The following is a 19,309-nucleotide window of genomic DNA, read 5'->3' on the forward strand; positions in this document are numbered from 1 at the left end:
ATGCTAGCCTTTTTTTGCTTCTAGACAGAGAAAAGTTTGCTCTTAATTTGTATATACACTCCTGCATATTAGCAAAAATAAATCTTATAAATCATATTCATTGTGGGGTTTAGACATGGTGTTTTAAAGACCTGTTTTAATACAAATACCAAACCTAAAATACAGCCTCTTACCATGAGAGCATGGAAGGATTCTGAGCTTGTCTCCATCCTCATATTCGTCCAAACAGATGGCACATACATCGTATTCATCTCCTACAGCACATAATTGAGAATCACTTTAAAAGATGTGCAACAGACCTTTTCGAACACATGCATGGAGGTTCTTCTTGGTTAGTTTCACAAGCTGGAGAAACCATTACTCTTCCCATTCCATGCAAGGGGCAGGTTCTTTGAAACTGTATAGTTGACTGCTCTGTTTCTTTCCTTATTAGGACTATAGCTCATACACATTCCCTTCAGGTTAATAAAAATACTTTGAACTGTGTGAAGTGCTATCTCTATAATATTATATCATTCTTATTAACAGTAAGATAAAAGAACTTAATATAGGATTCACTTTACTATACAGGTATTAATAAGATTTTTTGAACAACAAAAACAACTGGGTAAAAAAGCAGAGTAATAATCAAGAATGAGTCTAGTCACTGGAGAAAGTTTACATTGTTTTGTAATTCAAACCTCACAAATAAGATATACATTATTGATAGTACACTGTTGCGATACATTGTATGACCAAAAGATAAACACTTTTTAGAAGTCAATTTATTCCCATTTCACTTTTATCAAGGCCTTTACAACATGGTCCTTTTATCAATCCAAATGGTTCTTTCCAATTTCCTGGACCACACTGACCCTCTAAAGTTTGGAGTTACACCAGCAGCTTATGTCCTTGTCATTGTTTCACCCTGGCAGGCAGTCCTTGCAGCTGCTCGCCCGCCCCCGCCCCGTGGGACAGTAGAGTGTCTCATAAAAGTGAGAAAGCTCATGGGTTGGGATGAAGACAGTTCAATGGGTAAAGGAAAAGGCACGTGCGCAAGCAAAGCAAGGAATTCCATCGCCATTCCCACAGCCAGGCTGGTGCTCAGCCATCCCCAGGATGGCAGGGCTCCAGCATGCCCAACAGTGACTTGGGAAGGCAAAGGCCATAGCGATCAACTTCCCCCTCTTCCTCCCTCCCCCAGCTTTACGTGCTGAGCATGATGCAATATGGTACAGGATACCCCTTGCATCACTCAGGGTCAGCTGTCCCCCCGCCCCAGCCTGCTCATTGATGGGGTGAGAGGCAAAGCAGCCCTTGACGCTGTGCAAATGCTGCTCAGCAACAACTAAAACATCCCTCTCTGTTCACAACACTGTTTTCAGCACAAATTCAAAACACAGCCTCATACCAGCTACTATGAGGAAAAAAATAATTCTACCCCAGCCAAAGCCAGCACAGTCCTTTTCACAGAATGTTACTGCAAATAAAGTTGTAAAATACCACAATTTTCAGTATCACTTTTCTCCTCCTAATCTGTGTGTCCTTGAATATTTATATTCAGTATTTAGATAGCCTTCCTGTCCCGTCATGGGGCACCCTCCCTGCACCCAATTCATACACATGGGAGAGATCCCCCCAAGCCTCCTCTTCCCCAGGCTGAACAGACCCAGCTCTCTCAGCCTTTCCTTGTAGGAGAGATGCTCCAGTCCATTCATCTTCATGGCTTCTCACTGGACTCTCTCCAGGAGCTCCACATCTATCCTGTACTGGGAAGCCCAGCATTGGATACAGCACTCCAGATGTGGCCTTACCAGTGCTGACCTTATTCTTACCCCATCTTTGTTTCCTTAGCTTCAGAAACTGAAGTCCAACAGCCTTCATCCTTACCAGCATCTCGAACAACTGCTGGAGCTAGAAAATGTCATGAAATTCAGCAGAACTTAATCTACAAACATGTACATTCACAATGCATTAAGCATGTGTGTTTCTCAGGACAGTTGAAGGCACCTGCTCTTTAGCCTAATTCTTCAAAAGGTGACACAATACCCTGAATAACATTTCTTGCAGATCTCTGTTTCATACATATACAATGCTTTTCGTAGTTATACAGCAGGTGTTTTTGTTGGCAAAGGGGTGGAGAAATTGGTGAAAGGAACAGCCTAGAGACATTGGCAAAAGACAGAACAGCAGAAAGCAGAACAAAGCAGTGAGAGAACAAATACAAATCCATGGTACGTTTCTTAAATTTAAACCATCTCCCTCAATGCAGATGGATTCAAAGACACCCCTCTCCAGGCAAGGACAGAAAATCCTGAATGTTTGGTGCCTTCCTCACCCCTCTGAATCTAGGATTCTCTTCTGTGAAGCATACACAAGCCCAACAGAAGGGGAGGAGACTGCTCTTTCCAGAGTGGCCTGTAACATAAATTAGGGCACTTAATGAACGATAAGCTATGTAAATAAAGAGAATCTAATATAACATGCTCATAGTAAAGGTAGACAATGCCTTTGCCAACCCATTTCTAGAAGGAAGAAATACAGCACATCTTACCTATGTGGACTTTGGTATAACATTCAGTAAAGTTCTATGTGTGAAATGATTGTTCTAGTCAGTAAGATTAGCAAGGATTGGTAGAGGGGGCTGAATAAATAGAAGTTGCTACTGGTGGTGTTGGAAGAAGTTCATGAGGCTGGAGGAAAGTTAACGGTATTGTCTTTTTACAAAATTGCTTTGGAACAATACCGATACACAAACAAGGAGTGCATCGACTATACATATATGAGATGCAATTAAGGCAGCATCACCAAGAGGGTAACTGGGATAGCACAGAAAAATCTGCAAATCTGGAATAATGGTACATGAATGAAATTCAGCACTGTAACATGCAAGTGCATCTATTTAGGGATTATGCCCTTGGGCATTTTTAACTGAGATTTCATCAGTTACAAACAATTGAGCAGCAGCAGAGTGTACTGGTTGATCACTACAGTGTTCCTAATGGGACAGAAAAAGAAAAATGCAACAGTAAAAAGCATCAAGAGCAGAGTTTCCAGAAGCAGTAAATACTGTTCAGGAGTCTAAAGTGACCACCTATATCCTCAAAAGATTAATTCAAACAAACCCTAAGAAATAATAATATCACATAACAAAGGAACTACCATACAAGGAAAAAAAGTTGATAATATTAATCTAACAATATGAAGGCTGAAAGAGGATTCAGCTTCCTCTATAAACAACACAGAGGGCGATACCACGGGACAGAGAAGAGAAAGAAGCTGTAGCAGGGAAGGAGAAGAAGGGGGAAAAAAAGCAGGGGGAGCAATCATCTGACCAGGAATCATTAGGTTGGAAGTGAAAAGAAAACTTGACCATTGGAGCAGTGATATTCTGAACTAGCCTTTCAGGACCATCAGAAAGTAATCCTGGTAAAGGGCCAAACCGCTCCCTTGCCCCAAACCTAGTTCTAGGTCAAGGCTTTAGATGTGCAATGCAAGTTCCTAAGAGAATAGCATCTGGAAGAAGATGGAAATGAATATCTTAATCCTAGAAGACAATGAACTAGGATAGAACCTAGATCCCCCACCTCCTGCCTAAGACTGCCAATTACTAGACTACAATAGGTGGATAGTGCAAAGTACACCTTTTAAAATAAACAGATAGCTGAATTTCATTTTTTAAGGAGCTGCATTTCATTACAGGTCTTGTGAATACTTACCCAATCAAGCCTCAAGAGGGACTTAAGCAGTGAAAGGGTCCCTGTCACAGTTTGGATCCCTTGCTTTGACATAAGCTGGATTAAGTATCTGCTCAGCTCTGTCAAGATGGGAAAAGTTCTGGACATGTGCACAAATCCACTGTATCTGCAAAAGTTGGTGAACTCTTCTTTCACACACCTTTTGCGACTTAAACACATCCAGTGTGGCTACTCACTATTTCCAGATGGTAGTTCTCCTAGTATGCCATTAGCACTTTTAGACAACTGAACTCTCCTGTCTTAACACCATCCAGTACCATGCCATCTCTTCACAAGCAGCTGCTTGCTAGGGCTTGCACACTCTCCTGACCATGAAGTATTCTTCAGATGCTTGAACTAGAGTATACCAAGAAAAAACAGGACTAGCCCAGCCTGCCTCTCCTCCCATCAAGTCCTCTCTGTCACATGGCTAGAAGCACATGTGCCAGCAGGCTAAACTGCAAGCCTTCCTATCACCTGACTGACATGTTTGGTTGAGGAACTGGATAGTAACAGGGTCAAATGATGCAATGCGTATTTGTACATGCTATCATAAGGGCAGTCATCAGTCATCTGTTCAACGTGGTGCTCAGGTGCCTGCATCCTGGTCATATACTTTGTGATGAGGAAAGGCACCAACGACATGCCTCACGAAAAAAAGATTATACTGACCACCTTGTCCAAGAAACAGACATCCCAGATACAGGTGGCAATATCCTGGGGGTGGCCCCAAAGAGCTGTGTCACACTCTGCGTATTTTGGCTAAATATTTGTAATAGCAGTCCTAGCCCACTAAGTCTGATGGTTCCTAACCTGTACCGTCTTCACAGCTGCTTAAACTCCCAGTGCTCACTGTTTATATTTTCACCATCCTCAGGGCTAGCTAACATCCTGGGGTTTACTGTACACCAAAGGAGCTAGGGAAGTGGTGTGGCATCCAGCTGTCTCCAGGAGAGCAGAGTTCCATCACACATAATGGTGACTTGGGAAGACAAGTGCCGTAACTCTGAATGTATCGTTGTGGTCGTCCTTCCTTCTTTCCCCAGCTTCTATAATGAGCATGACATCATACAGCATGGAACAGCCCTTTAGCCAGCTCTCTGGGCTGTGTGCCCTCCCAGCTTCCCCTGCCCCTCCAGCCTTCCCACTGGTAGTACCTGAGAAGCTGAAAAGTCCTTGACTTAGTATAAGCATCACCTAGCAACAACTGAAACCATCAGCATGCCATCAGCACTGTTCTCCCACCAAATCCTAAACACAGCTGTACCAGCTACTGAGAAGAAAATTAACTTTCTCCCACTCAAAACCAGGACAGGAGGTACAGAGATGTAGATTCCATCAGAAAGAGTATGTGCAGAGAAGGTTCGCTCTCTCATATCAAAATACAAATGGGAAAAGGCATACAGCAAGGCAGAGACTCCCAGTAAGAGAAATGGAGGCCCCAGTGATCTCATTGCCTCAAGGTAAAAGAAGGGTTGAGATGGCATATCTTATTCGCGGTGCCCCTTAGGGCAGCTCTCCCCATCTCCTTTCAACCTTTTCTACTTCCTTCCAAACTCCACTTAAGGTTAGCCCCATCCATCCCACAAGTGTTTCTTCATCAGTCATCCTCACAACTCAATTCTCTACTCCCACTCCCCACAGCATCACCTTAATCCTCTCCCAGCCCAAAAAAAGACTTGATAGAAGTTTACTATCTGCCACACCAAAACTTCATTGCTGCACATCACTGAGGTTTGACATCAGAGACATCTGATTTAAATGTGTAAGACTGATGCATGCTAGGTTTAGCGTTAACAGCCCCAAGAATCCCTTGCATATAGTTCACCTTTCCACATACACATACCACACAGAGCAATCTGTGACACAACATTGTTTAGCACAAATTTAGGTTTTATTTCATAGCAACTCCCCTGTTGCTTCCCAAAGCACCATCCAGATTACATACATGAGACAAACTGGGGAGAAATCAGAGGCACAGTTCATGCTCCAAGCTCGTTGAAAACAGTTGATATAATAACACAAGTTGTCTAAATGTTGTTTTGGGGAAAAGGTGAAAATCACGGGGCAGATTTCAATAATGTGTTGAAATGAGCCTCCTCAAAAAACAGGAGGCCCAGATTTGGGTCATGAACTTAACCTACATTATCAAGAAGGTTGGGAGTGAAGAAAGCAGGCAGATATTGCATTACTCAGAAAATATGTCCTTCACAAATGCTCCAAGAGTAGCAGAGCTTTCCCTTTACTGTAACAAAACTGTATGACAAGACAGAATTTTTAGAAACTCAGCTCAAAATACGTTTTGATACCATGCTGCTAAACCCAATGCTTTTCTACAGATGGCAAAGTTATCTACATTAGGTTATCTAAATAGTCAGTTTTCAAAGACCTCAGTTTTCATATGCAACTCAGCGTGACTGTTCTGTATCTGTCAAGTACACATACGGAGACCAAGGACATGACATTAGGAAAATGAAGAGCTGTGCACTGGCAGTGAAGGAGCTGAACTTTCCAAGGAAGTTGCAGAACGCTAAAAACACCAGTGAATCTTCTGTGAGGTAGAGACACAAAAGATGAATCTCTATTGTCATCTCAAATTTCAAGTACTGGTTCATGGGGAAAGAGAATCAGCAAAATGAAGTTGTTTAGTGACAGAAAAGGAGCAAAGATGCACTACTTTTCTGTTTCTGTGTTTGGAATAAGATCACTAATAAAGGACAAACATGAAAAATTCAAGACTTAAAAGTTCTAAAAAGCAGCTTGACCAGGATTTTTCATTAACTGTGTAACAATAACTTCACTGAGAAAAATAAACTTTCTTTGCAGATATAAAAAAAATAATCTTAAGCATAATTCCAAAACGCAAAAAACTCAAATAAATGAAGTGTAACAGCTTTTCCCATTTAGTCTGTAAACAATCTAACTTGCACAATTAGCCTTGATCATGTTTCAATACTTTCTCATTTAAAAAAAAATCATAAAAACCAAACTGAAGAATTACAGTAGTAGCCTAATAGCATTCATATAGAAATAACTGTAGCTTCAGCTTTTAAATAGGGACACAGCTTATATTTCACATTACCAGAGTAGACGACAAGCACTCCACTGCCTTGATTCAGGATTTTTGCAAGCCTTCTTTTTCAGATGTTAACAAAAGTGAGCTAAGAACTGAGCCAGCTCATAACCAATAGAGCTATTTAATCTAATGAATGTGTTTAGCTGCATTATTAGCAGGTGCCTTTTGCACCATTCCAATATCAAAATAACATTTACTATGATGTAAAAAATCAAAATCACACAGGATTGATTTTTGTAGTGCAGAGAATCATTCTACGATAGAAACCCATACTGTGGTGCACACAATTCTCTGAAGTCTACAGCAACTAGCATTCTGTAGACTTAAAAATTTTCAGCATAAAGCACATTCAGGGCAACAGTTCTATTCTGGGCTTTTCTAAAGGTGCTGTCATTTTTTTAAAAAATACGTACAACACCTGGTGGTGTTTATCTAGAATCTCTCCTGCAGGGTGGAAAATACAGAATAGAATCTTACACAGGATCATGACTGTGACTTGTTGCTGTTCTGTTAAGTTTGTGGGTTTTTTTAAAGGACTTAAGTATTTCAGAAGTGCTACAGACAAAACTGAAACTTGGAATCTATTAGAGATGAAAACAGAAGGAACATACAGCATGGGAAGGGCTATCAACTGTGGTACTAGGTATGTATTTGGAAGGATAAGAGAAGCCTACTTGCATACAATTCTTTTCTTGCCTCATTCATAAAGCTTGCTCTTGTATTCCCTGTGCAACCTAAACTCCCCAAATAAGCAAAAGTAAGCAAAATAAGCCCTCTCATTTTACCAAAATAATGGTTACAATTGATTTCTCCTATTTTATGATGGCCATGACAGAATTTCTACTGCATCTGTCTTTTGCCTGCACCTAACACTTCCAGTTTAGAAGAAAACAGAACAAAAACTTTTAACCTTCCTCCCTTCCAAAGGTATAGCAACAACAAGGTATTTTAAATAGTACTCAGTTATATAGCAGACAGAAAACCAAGGCACAGAACACATCCTTAGAAGCTGCGTTCTCCACATTATTAAAAGCATTTCTCTATTTGCGAGTGTAAGATAGATGCTGAAAACTACTCATACCTATGTAATAACAAACTGATCTCTAATGCAGTAAAGTCCTTGTGTTACCTACTGCCTGATGTGTTATTACAGATCACATCAGATACACCAGCCAGCAGTATGGGTACAATTAACAAAGACACTGCAAGTTGTTTAAATTACAGTTTTGCTAAAGCTAGTGGTTTGACAACGGAAAAAAGAAGGTAGACAAGACTGCAAGAGATCAGTGAAGGAGCACATCTGCAGTGTGCTTCACTGTCAGCAAAAGTGAATTACAGTAAAAGAGTACACATGCATGAATTTCTTTCATTACAAACTTTCTTAAACCAAGAAGGCAATAAAATGAAGACTTAATGCCAAAAAAATCCTCATCAAACCTAAACAAAAAAACCCCAACCCATAGAATTGATAGAGCATTGCAACATTAAGTATTCAATTTCCACAAGAGCACTGCAAAGTAATAAATATTCCCAATCCTACTTTATAGGGATGGAAAAGAAAGCCAACAGATTATTTTATCTTGGCACGCAGTAAATCAGAGTAGAAGCTGCAACTCAGGACCCACCAGTTCATAGATCTATTCTCTAATTAACAGAAATCCATGATTAAGATCAAATTCTCATCTGTTTCCCAACAGATAAATCCCAAGGGCTTCTGTGGTGGCAGAGAAAGTCTGTGAAATGTGGTTAATAATATTTTTCTTAATATATAGTATTTAACATAAAGGCAAAGCTGATACCTGCTGCTGGAAAATAACACTGCTGTAACCTGGCATTTCAGAAAATAAGTGCAGTGGACATGAGAACCACTTATAAACACAGTCTTTCTGATAGTTACTATACAGCAACAGGATAAAGGGAAAGCAGGAGAGGGAAAAACACCTAATGGGCAGGTAGGAAAAGTCTGAGAGATTAAGTAAGAGTCCATCACTGCCAGACCTACATCACTGACATACGAGTTTTCATTTAATGTTAACACAGCAAAGTATTTCAGCTATAGCTTTTTTTAGAAATTACTTCCTCTTTTCCTGTGACATTCCTTCTCTCTGTTGTTTCTATTAGTCAAACCATATTTGTGAATCATTTATAATCAGCACGTTATTACCACATTCAACACAAAAATGAAGGACAGTCAGTACTGTCAAGGGCATGATACCCCAGTGTTGGGGCTCTTGCTGTATTGAATGATTATACTGAACTCTGAAGCAAGTGGAAAAATACTGAAGAAATAAGACGAGGTTACGGCCAGAACAGTGGGATGAAGAAAAAGGAGCAAATTGCAGATGTTTGCTCAAAAGCAAGGCCAACGGGACGTGATAAGAGGAGCTGGGAAACCGCAGAAAGGAGCCTACGTGCCAGAGAAAGCAGAAACAGAAATCTTCCCAGTAAACAATTGTTAACCAATCATATTATTATACGCTTGTAAAATAGCCAACCACATTATTGCACGCTTATAGAATGCCTTATAAAAGTCTACCTGGTTTGTACAATAAACGGATCAGATCTTGAACTCTGTGAGTATTTGAATCTGACTCCCGCTCGCCCGAAATGCCCGCAGCACCCCAGAGGGGAAAAAAGAAAAAAATACAACTGTCTTTTTCTCCACTAGTCATTCAACACGTATAAGAAAATCCTGAAAAATGATAGCACACAGTTCTTGAGTAGGCTTATCTCACCAAGGCATCCCCTGGCAAATGAACAGCAACACATTCAGAAAAAAAGTGATGCAGCAGTAAAGCATCACATCCATTTCTAGGCCAGGTAAATACAGATAGAAGTTGTCTCAATAAGGCCAATGCTGAAGTTCTCAAACATGGAGGCCACAGACCTAACTGACACCATACCGACCAACTGCAGCAAAGGTATTTCTCTGACTCTTGTCAAGGCCATGTATCCCAGCCTACCTCACCCAACTTCACAGCCCCATCTTTCATTGCACAGTGATAGGCAACAAGCCCTCAGCCCAGCTGCCTCACCTGCACCCACTGGATCCATCAACTGCAGTCCAACCGCAACACTACTCCAACAGGTCATTACACAGCTTGATTAACACTATTACCCAGCTTCTTGCTCTCAGCATGGTTTGTGGAAGGGAGGCAAGCCCACACAGCAGCCAGGACCAGAAACACCAGCCTGCCTAAGCACAGCTGCCTGTATGGTTTCTCCATGAATCCTGCAGCCTCCTGGACTAGTCTCCAAGTTAGTTTCACCTCCGTGATCACATGCCCCTCAAAGAACAGAACATTCAGTTTTTGAAAGGGACGTTTTGCAGACATCTTTTTCTCAAATACCTGTTACTGTATTTCAGAAGCTGGCTCAGAACTACCAAAAATCAGCAAAACCAGGACGTATGGAAACTGCTGCAAAATAAACTAGCTTGCCTAAATAAACTGTGCATGAAGAGCCTATAGAAAGCAAAATTATCTTCTACTTGGCACATATGAATAAAAAAATATTTTCAGAAACAGAATTATACACCCACATGCATGTATACTTGTGAACAATGAAAAATGGAAAAATGAAGCTGCCAAGACATCAGTAGACCTTGTGACTTATTATCTCTATTAAACTGCTACTGTACTGTGCAGTCAAGCAGATGGGTCAGTAATGAATGGTAACTACATCCATCACAATCTCACGTGGAGGGAAAAGACTAGATTTAGGAACACACAGTAAACTGCAGAACGACACTCTGAAGCAGATTTTTAAATGGCATTCAGATACATCTGTTTCCCACTTATTGCTCATTTATATGTATCAATCTGCACATAGAGATACGTATACAAAGATTCAATACATGATACTTAATGTGTATTTACTTAAAACGACACATACTCTTACAGCTTATTATTTGTCACGTGTTGGGGCTTTTTTCCACGTGTACATAAAGGATTTCAAAGCTGACTGTCTCCAGTTAAACTGTTTCATTAGGTGTTGAAGTACGAAAGAACTTTTTTTCTTTTTTAGAAGTCTTACGGATGTAGCACCTCCCAAATTCTAGATTCTTTGTCAGGCATCTAACCACTCATTTAAGATCCTAACTTTTGACATGCAATGTACAAAAATATTACTTAGTTCATTTTTAATTTCTTAATAATATGCAGACACATCTCTTTTGTAGCATACTATCTTCACTCAAGTTATGGTATTTTCTTTTTACAGGAGTGAGAGGTTACACTGCAACTTCATTGCAGTTAAAGATGTAAAAATCTTTCCAGTTTTGGCCTAGGTTGCATTCTAATGTAGTTAGGCTAGCTTGGATATAATAGTATATATTTCTGAAAATAAATTCTACAATACATACCAATTCAGATCTTAAGCTTTCTTCAGAGTATTCAGATTTGCTAACAATCAAGTTACAGGCACATTAAATGGGTATGTCTTTTTTGCTGTGTTGACTTTTGTTATAAAGACATCATACAAAAGGTATCAACTCCCACTCACCAAACATTCACATGACCAAAATGCAATCCATTTTGTAAGGAACCACAACAAGGCAACTGCTCCAAAACTCCTTCAGTGTAGAAAACACATTCTGCTATATGTATGCAGCATTCTGTAGAATTATTCGAAGGTGAGGCTTCTTGATTAGAACTTTGCAAAGATAGTCAGTGCCAAATCTTCTGTTACTGCATTCTCCATTCATTACAAAAATACTAAGTGCCTGATCTAAAGCCTACCGAAATTAGTAAAAGATTCCCATGTGTTACAGTGGTACATGACTCAAATCCTATTTAGAGATGATTTATGTATTTTCTGTGTTAACAACTCTTCAGGTATGTCAGAGTGCAATCACCTCTACAGAACAATCCTCTTCGTTACATCATCATTTGCCTATCAACCTATTAAATTCCAGAAATCCATTAAAGCCAGCTTTCCCTTAATATGCCTTTTACAGTAGTGAAACCATTTGTTAGGCAGTGATTCATGATACACAAACCAATGCAAGAAAGAACAGCATCTACAGTGTCTTTAGCTTCAATATGAACAGATTTTTAAGAATATGCTGGAGACAAAACTCTGCATTCCTAAAAAACAGGATTATAGCCCACAGGAGTTACTTTCACCTATCCTTCCAAAGCAAAAGTAAGATTGTTTGGATAGGAAGTGAATGGATTTTGCAATAATGTCCTGAGAAATTATATCTTTCACGAAGAAACACGAAGCAATATATTTTTACTGTAATTGCCAGAGGTTATAAACTGCAAGTACTGGGTCAAATTTTGTCCTTTTAGCAAAAGGACTTTAAAAAAGCAATGCAAGGTATTAATTTCACAGCAGTAGAACCAAAGTGATCATTTGCTTAAAGAAACCGAAATCCTAGTTGAAAAAAAAAAAATAAGCTTTTTGTTCTGTTGTTCATAAGCCACTCAACACAGGGGATATGCTGGATATTTACGGCCACGTTGTATTTACAATGACTGACTGCCCTCCAAACAATTCATACTGTGTAAGGTTCAGCAAAAGCAAAGAGGAAGGAGAATGAGGAAAACAGTGATAAGATTTTCATAGACTGGCTACTTAGTGATGTAAGTCCGAGATAATTACAGATGCACATAGTTAGCTGAAAAAGAGATTAACTGATTTCCTTGAAGCAATATTTTCCTTGCAAATTTCTCTTTAAAGTGCAACATAATTTACTTTGTATTTTTATTCTGGTTAGATTTCATAAAGAATTAATAAGAGGAAACAAAATTAGTATTGGCTTTCTTGGCTTAAGCACACTTTTTAGAGTTAATTTTAACTCCATAGCAATAGCACAGATTGGTCATTACAGCAAGGTTCAGTCAACCCTGCAGAGGAACCCACTTTTTTTTTCCTCTCCCCCTGCTCCCCCCCCAGTGAGGCTGACTAACATTGCACTAATACGGTACCTACTCAAATTGAACATCTGCTTTGCATAAAGCGAGAGCAATGTCATTAATAATGCAGGCTAGCTTTATTGAGGTCAAAGAACAGTAAGTGGTTCTATCCTTGAATCCAGGCATATCCCCTAATGCAGTCACTGTGCCTCAGCAAATACATTCTCTATTGAAATGTGTTATGTAGTAATCAATCATTTCAATTAAATACATCTTCCACCTTTTCTTCTCATACCTTGCAATAGCTTGTATGAATGAACAATCAGATGTTAAAATGGTAACACGTTTAAAAAGCAAAATGGAGAAGGAAAGTATCAGGTTCTTTTCTACTGTTGGGGAGTAGACTACAACAGAGAAGGACTTAAGGTAGCTTTTCTACTTCATTGAATAAAGTAACAACTTTATTTCTCATCTTGTTATTAGACCTTGCATAAAATTCATCGCTACAAAGAATCGCAATAGCAAGTATTTTGGCATTAAATTTGAATTGCTCTTGCCCTCACAGAACTATCATGATTGAATGAAAGGACCAATCCTCGGGAAAAGCAGATAAATTACACCCACAAGACAGTTTTGTTTTTATAGTCTCTACAATGTCAGGCAACTTCTGTGCCGCTAGTATTTAGCGGTTTCCAGACAAATAATCATGGAATCACACAATAGTGTGGGTTGAAAGGGACCTTCAAAGGTCATCTGGTCCAACCCCTTGCCACAGGCAGGGCCACCTCCCCCCAGCCCAGGTTGCCCAGAGCCCCGTCCAGCCTGGCCTTGAGCCCTGCCAGGGACAGGGCACCCGCAGCTGCTCTGGGCAGCCTGGGCCAGCGCCTCCCACCCTCAAAGAATTTCTTCCTCGTATCTAATCTAACTCTACTCTCAATTTAAAGCCATTCCCCCTTGTCCTGTCACTACATGCCCTTGCAGAAAATCCCTCTCCAGCTTTCTTGCCAGCCCCTTTAGGTACTGTAAGGATGCTCTAAGGTCTCCCCAGCACCTTCTCTTCTCTCAACCCATCCTCATAGCAGACATGTTCCATCCCTCTGATAATTTTTGTGGCCCTCCTCTGGACCTGCTCCAGCAGGTCCATGTCTTCCTTGTACTGAGGACTCCAGAGCTGGATGCAGTGCTGCAGGTGGGAGTTCCAAATAATGGAAACTGTACCACAGCAAGCAACTGCTGTGGTTACTGTTAAGGAGGGCACAACAAGGACCTTCTGTGGAATTTCTGTACAGATTCTGTGGCGCATTAAGCAGCATTTTAATTCTCAGCCACAGTCTGCTCTGTTTCCATTAAAGAAATGTTAGAACTTACCTACTTCAGTGATAACAGGGCCAATTCAAATTGAGTGCTTTCACTCCAAATTCTATTTCAAGTGTACTCAAAATTATCTCCAAAACTACAACCCCCCTCAATATAGAGTCTTTTTGGTGTTAAAAACAACAGGGTCTAACTAGTTAGACAAAGAATGATCCACTTGCCTTTCTTAAATTTATGTACAGAAAGTTTCTTAAGCTGATCCTTCCTAAGCCGATTCCTTCTTGCTCTGTGTCTGTCTTGCACAAATTTTGTGATCTGGAAACAGACATAAGTAAGACAACATGAGCAGCAAGTTGAAACAGCAGAAGAACAATAAAAGTTTTTATTTACAAGTCTTCACAGTAAGTTAGTTAAAAGGGAACCCCAGCTTCCCTTGCCCAGACTCAAGAATAAAGCCTAAAGGATGTTCTCCACGACCATGGCACTATAAACTGAAAATACACAAGGTTTTTTTGAAAGGAGAGAAAAAAAAAAAATTATGTTCATACTATATAAAATAACAGCCATCACTGCAATTCGCTACAAGGCCCATGCACAGTGGGATGGCACATTCCAAAGCAAAATACAATTTATTAAGTTTGACTAGTTTTGCTTACACTTTTAGATTATTATTACAGCTCTTTTAAAGGATTATTCCAATGTTTATCAGTTTTCATAGTACCTAGAGGTAGTTTGGGAAGGAGTAAAGGAGTTACTTCAAGCCATAGTTACTTGCTGTCTTCAACTACACTATGGATTCTGTTTCAGTTTTCTTAATAGTCCCTAATGCTACTTCTATTCGATTTCTAATTCCAGCACCTGTGATGTGACATTCTTTTTCAAATATGACGACAAACAACAAAGGCCTTAACCAAAGTAACACACTACCAAGTCTTTTGAAGTCTGCAGAGGTGCTCTACACATACCTACCCTGTGGATAAGGTAAACACTGAGAGTATTAATATTATAAACAGCATTAATATCTCTCACTTCAGGAATCCCCAGAAGGCACTGATATACTTCACAAGAAATTTTTTTGAAAGTATGAATGTATGTATATTATGGCCAAATAGTATTTTAGGCCATTTGAAACTAACTGGTTTTGGCAAAATAGATTTCTTCTTCTGCATTGCACCTGGCTTCACTTTTCAAGCCTATTTGGATCTAAACTGTTCAGACTCTTTTTACCTCAGTAAACAATGAGCTGTATGCATAAACTACAGTTTTTCTGCTGCAGTTCAGATACTTAGTAACAATCAGAGTCTCACATTCATTTCTTAGTTCAAAACAAGATACCCTGAAACAAGCAGGGCCAAAACCACAAATGAATGAGGATTAAATCCAACCTGGAGAACCTCCCTGGGATCAAGTTCACTGCACCTGTTAATTGTCCAGTGCTCTAATCTACCAAGATCCCTCTGTTAAGGCCTCTCTACACTCAAGGCAATACATTTACATATCGCTGGCAAACTTGCTTCACATGCACTCAACTAGTGTGTTCAGGTCATTGATAGTAACATTGAAAACACCTGGCTGTGAAGTTGAACCCTGATGAACACCACTAATGACCTGCTGCCAGCCAGATGTTACCCCTTTTACTACAACCCTTTTGAGCCTATCCCTTCAGTCAATTGTTCACCTACCGACATATGCATGTCTAGTGTATGGTGGATGTTTTGTCCAGAAGATGACTGTAAAAGACAATATCAAAAGTTTTGCTAAGAAAAAACAAAACAAAAAAACCAACAACCAAATGCCAAAAACCACAGCTCCACACATCTACTGCTTTCCCTTTGTCCACTACATGGGTAATCTTGTTATAAAAGTACATTAAGTTGGTAAGGACTGAACTTTCCCTCCACAAACCCACATTAACTTTGACCAATGACCACGCTGTCTTTCAAGTGTTTTTAAAAAACTCCCAGAATAATTTTCTCTGTAATTTTACCAGGCAATGAAGCAAGACTGACAGGCCTATGATTATGGAGTCATCCTTTTTCACCTTCTTGAATACAGAGCAAATAATATTTGCTAGGTTCGAGTCAACGGGGACCTCTCCAAATTCCCAAAATTGTTGACAAATAACTGAGAGAGGTATCTTATTACCATCGGCCAACTCTCTCAGCAGACGGGCATGATGCCCATCAGGCCCACAGACTTACATGCATTCAGTTGCAGCAGTAAACCACATACAAGTTCAAAGTCAGCTGGGAGTTACCACTTCCCCAAGTGCTTTCCTACATCTACTGTATCAATTTTTCCCCTAATCCTTACTCAAAGGCTCTCTGCCATTTCATCCCCTAATGCAAGTGCTGTACAGTCCAACCCCTCCCTTACACACAGTGCTACCCCTCTGCCTCACCTGCCCTGCCCATCTCTCCAAAACAGCCTGTAACTGTCCATTGCAGCACTCTCCCCACGAAGTCTCACGCCAATCATTTTGTAGCTGTGGGAGCTCTAGTTCCTCTTGTTTGTTCCTCATACTGTGTGTGCCAACGTACACACATTCAGATGTGTCCCAGTCTACTTGGTACATCACGGAGCAGAGAAAAAGCCCTCGCAAGCACACCATCCATCAAACATTATCATGCCACCCCATAGCTTACCACCAGTGAGCCTGGATTTATCCTGCTCCCCCTTCGAACCTGTACTACACTCTGGAAAACACTTTTAAAAGACTTCTTCCCTTTTCCTTTCAGTTTAACACGAGATGTGTAGATGGATTTTGTAATTTTCAACATAATAAAACCTCCTTCCAAAACCGTCCAGACATCTGTCCCAAATACACACTATAGATAATCCTGACTTGCAGACATACAATATAATTTTCTCCTGGTTCCTGTCTGGTTTTCCTCTACAAGATCCTAAGACATGAAAAGAACAATTAATTTTAGCACTGACTACCTATTACCACTAACAGAAGAGAAATTCAGGCCTCTCAAAGCCTTTACTTTTATAACTGGGACTAATTTGGAAAAATAAATTCTTAATCATAGTTTACAGACGTGCCCCTTTCTACATTTCTTCACAGTGCATAAGCAAGGAAAGACAGCACTGGAGATTAGTTTAAACCCCTGAAATTTTCCTCACCAAATGTTTATTTCCCCTTCTCATAGCTAATCCTACCTACTAACTGTTTATTCCTTTTGGACTGTGTATATGGTTCTTCCCTGTGTATTTAATTTGGAATCCTGAAAGCTCAAACTCACACATCAAGCAAAAAATATTTTTTATCTGGAGCATCAGCACGCTGATACAAAAATACGCAGTTCTTAAAAGGTCAAGTTTTCAAGAATCAGTATCTATTAAAGACAGTATATTTAGACTGGACATAATCAAGATAAGTTTTTATTATGTGGATGGTGAAACATTGGAACAGGTTGCCCAGAGCTGTGGCTGCCCCATCACTGGAAGTGTTCAAGGTCAGGTGGGATGGGGCTTTCAGCAACCTGATCTAGTGAAAAGATGCCCCTGCTGATAGCTGCAGGGGAGGAGGATCACAACACAGACATGACAAAATGATTTTTAAAGGTCCCTTCCAACCCAAACCATTCTGTGATAGCTTCTGCTAAGAGAACTCACTTATGTCCTAACAACAAACACTGTACAAATTTATTTACCTCATTCCTCTGACATTTGTCATGCCACCTTTGATGCAGAAAACAGCTGTTTTCATAGTGAGGGAAACATCTGCAGTTCTAAGGAGAGGTGGCCTTTCAGTGGGATTAGCCTTGTGCATTATGTAACTAGTTCCTTGCTAAAGCAATTGGTGAAATTAGTCTGTAATACAGTTCAGTTCTTGACCTGAAGATGACAGCACTGAAGTCCATAAGGAATTTTTGCAACTAACTTGCCATCTAAAAACAAAAGCAGCTGAACTGGTGAGAAACTCTTGAAGCAAAAGAAGAAGAAATATCCTGAGAGTAAAACTAGTCTATTTTAATTTTTAATTTCCATGGCAGTGGTCATGATCAGTCAAGCTCACGCTCCTCATGATTACAGTTTTCATATGTTCCCCCTCCTTCATTAGTTTTCTCTTCAATGGTAACCTTCTAAATCGCTCTTTAAGTTACAGAGCCCCTAACTATTCTTATTACCTTTCTCTCCATTCCCCAATTACTATCTTTCTGAAAAATGATGGATCAGGGTTTCAGACCGTATTTTGATACGGTACAAAGCCAGTACTTATGATTTCCAAATGATGCTACAGTCCCTTTCATAGCCTTCTTCATTCCATTTCTTAAGATAACCAGTATTTTGTTTGATTTTTCAACTTAGGTGCACAACAAGCAGATTATTAGTGAAGCTCAAGTTGGAATATTGATGGTCTCAGAACAGATGTTTACAGAATATCCCTGGTGACCAGACTCCTTCAGAAATACCATCTCTCCTCACCTCAAGCTGCTGACTTTCAGCATACAATGGTAAGGCTATACATTCACCTAATTAACGGAGACAAGATCCTTTATGAGCAAGGTTATTACCAGGAGATCAAACAAGACAAAGCATTGGTGAATTTTACCTTCTCACTAGCTGATCATTTCTGCTTTATTTTCACAGAGCTGCTGCAATTTTGTTTGGGACAAACATGCTCAGGATTGTCAATTAAATGCATGACTTACAGTACAAAAACCACTAACACAGGAAAAAGTATTTTGTGAAAATATTATATAAAAATCAAGTAATGCATCAACTGTTATCAAAAGGTAAAATAAACTGGTCAGAGACAAGCAGAGATTCCAAGAAGTGGGATGCTAAGTATTCTGAAATAATGTATAGCTAGGCTATTTTACCTTTTACAGGAGACATATGCCCAACCGAGAACCTCTATAGGTGATGTATATGCTGTATGATATATGCTGTAACAGGTTTTGAGCTTGCTGACTGATTAGTGTATCTGCAGTAAAAACCAGCAAGACCTGCACTGTGGAACAGTGGGACTAACGTTTATTAAGCAGCGCAAGTTTGGTCAGGTGGGACAAACTCAGTGTATGAGAGCATGAGGACAGGTCATTCTTTACAGGGTGAAAAAGAAAGCACTTGTGCAGCTGAAGAGCAGAAGTGAGGACAATTCTTTGTAAGTAGTTATGTGCCAGGTAGAACATTCTAAGGGCAGGATCCTGTATCACTTTGCCAAAATTCTGCACCTGTTTATTGTAGTGAGACAATAAAGGATTACAGGTAAGCACGGTACAGGTATGCACAGTACACAAAGCTTTCTCTGTTCCTTTACTATACCCCTTCACTTAAGTGACAGTTCTGTGATGATTTGTTTGAAAGAAAGAGCGTTATTAAAAGAAGGA

At 39.9% G+C, this 19,309-nt stretch overlaps 1 protein-coding gene and 1 long non-coding RNA gene across 4 annotated transcripts in view; one reads left to right on the forward strand and one right to left on the reverse strand.

Annotated features, from left to right (window-relative positions):
* Window positions 1–19,309, reverse strand: part of RNF13 (ring finger protein 13) — a 44,727-nt gene that overhangs the window by 3,034 nt on the left and 22,384 nt on the right. The window contains exons 8-11 of one of the 3 annotated variants that reach the window (XM_055723510.1): window positions 15,650–15,697; window positions 14,189–14,282; window positions 2,318–2,397; window positions 174–254 (exon numbers count right to left, since the gene is read on the reverse strand). In XM_055723510.1, coding sequence (XP_055579485.1) covers window positions 174–254; window positions 2,318–2,397; window positions 14,189–14,282; window positions 15,650–15,697 — 303 coding nt within the window. The remainder of the gene's footprint in view (window positions 1–173; window positions 255–2,317; window positions 2,398–14,188; window positions 14,283–15,649; window positions 15,698–19,309) is intronic. The other 2 variants (XM_055723508.1, XM_055723509.1) reach the window with 2 other exon arrangements.
* On the forward strand, window positions 6,319–19,309 carry LOC114014496 (uncharacterized). Its single transcript, XR_003557994.2, has 3 exons — window positions 6,319–7,435; window positions 14,823–14,948; window positions 18,285–19,309. It is a non-coding gene; the product is annotated as an uncharacterized LOC114014496 (long non-coding RNA).

The sequence above is a fragment of the Falco cherrug genome, chromosome 11 (assembly GCF_023634085.1).
Source record: "Falco cherrug isolate bFalChe1 chromosome 11, bFalChe1.pri, whole genome shotgun sequence".
Lineage (NCBI taxonomy): Eukaryota > Metazoa > Chordata > Aves > Falconiformes > Falconidae > Falco > Falco cherrug.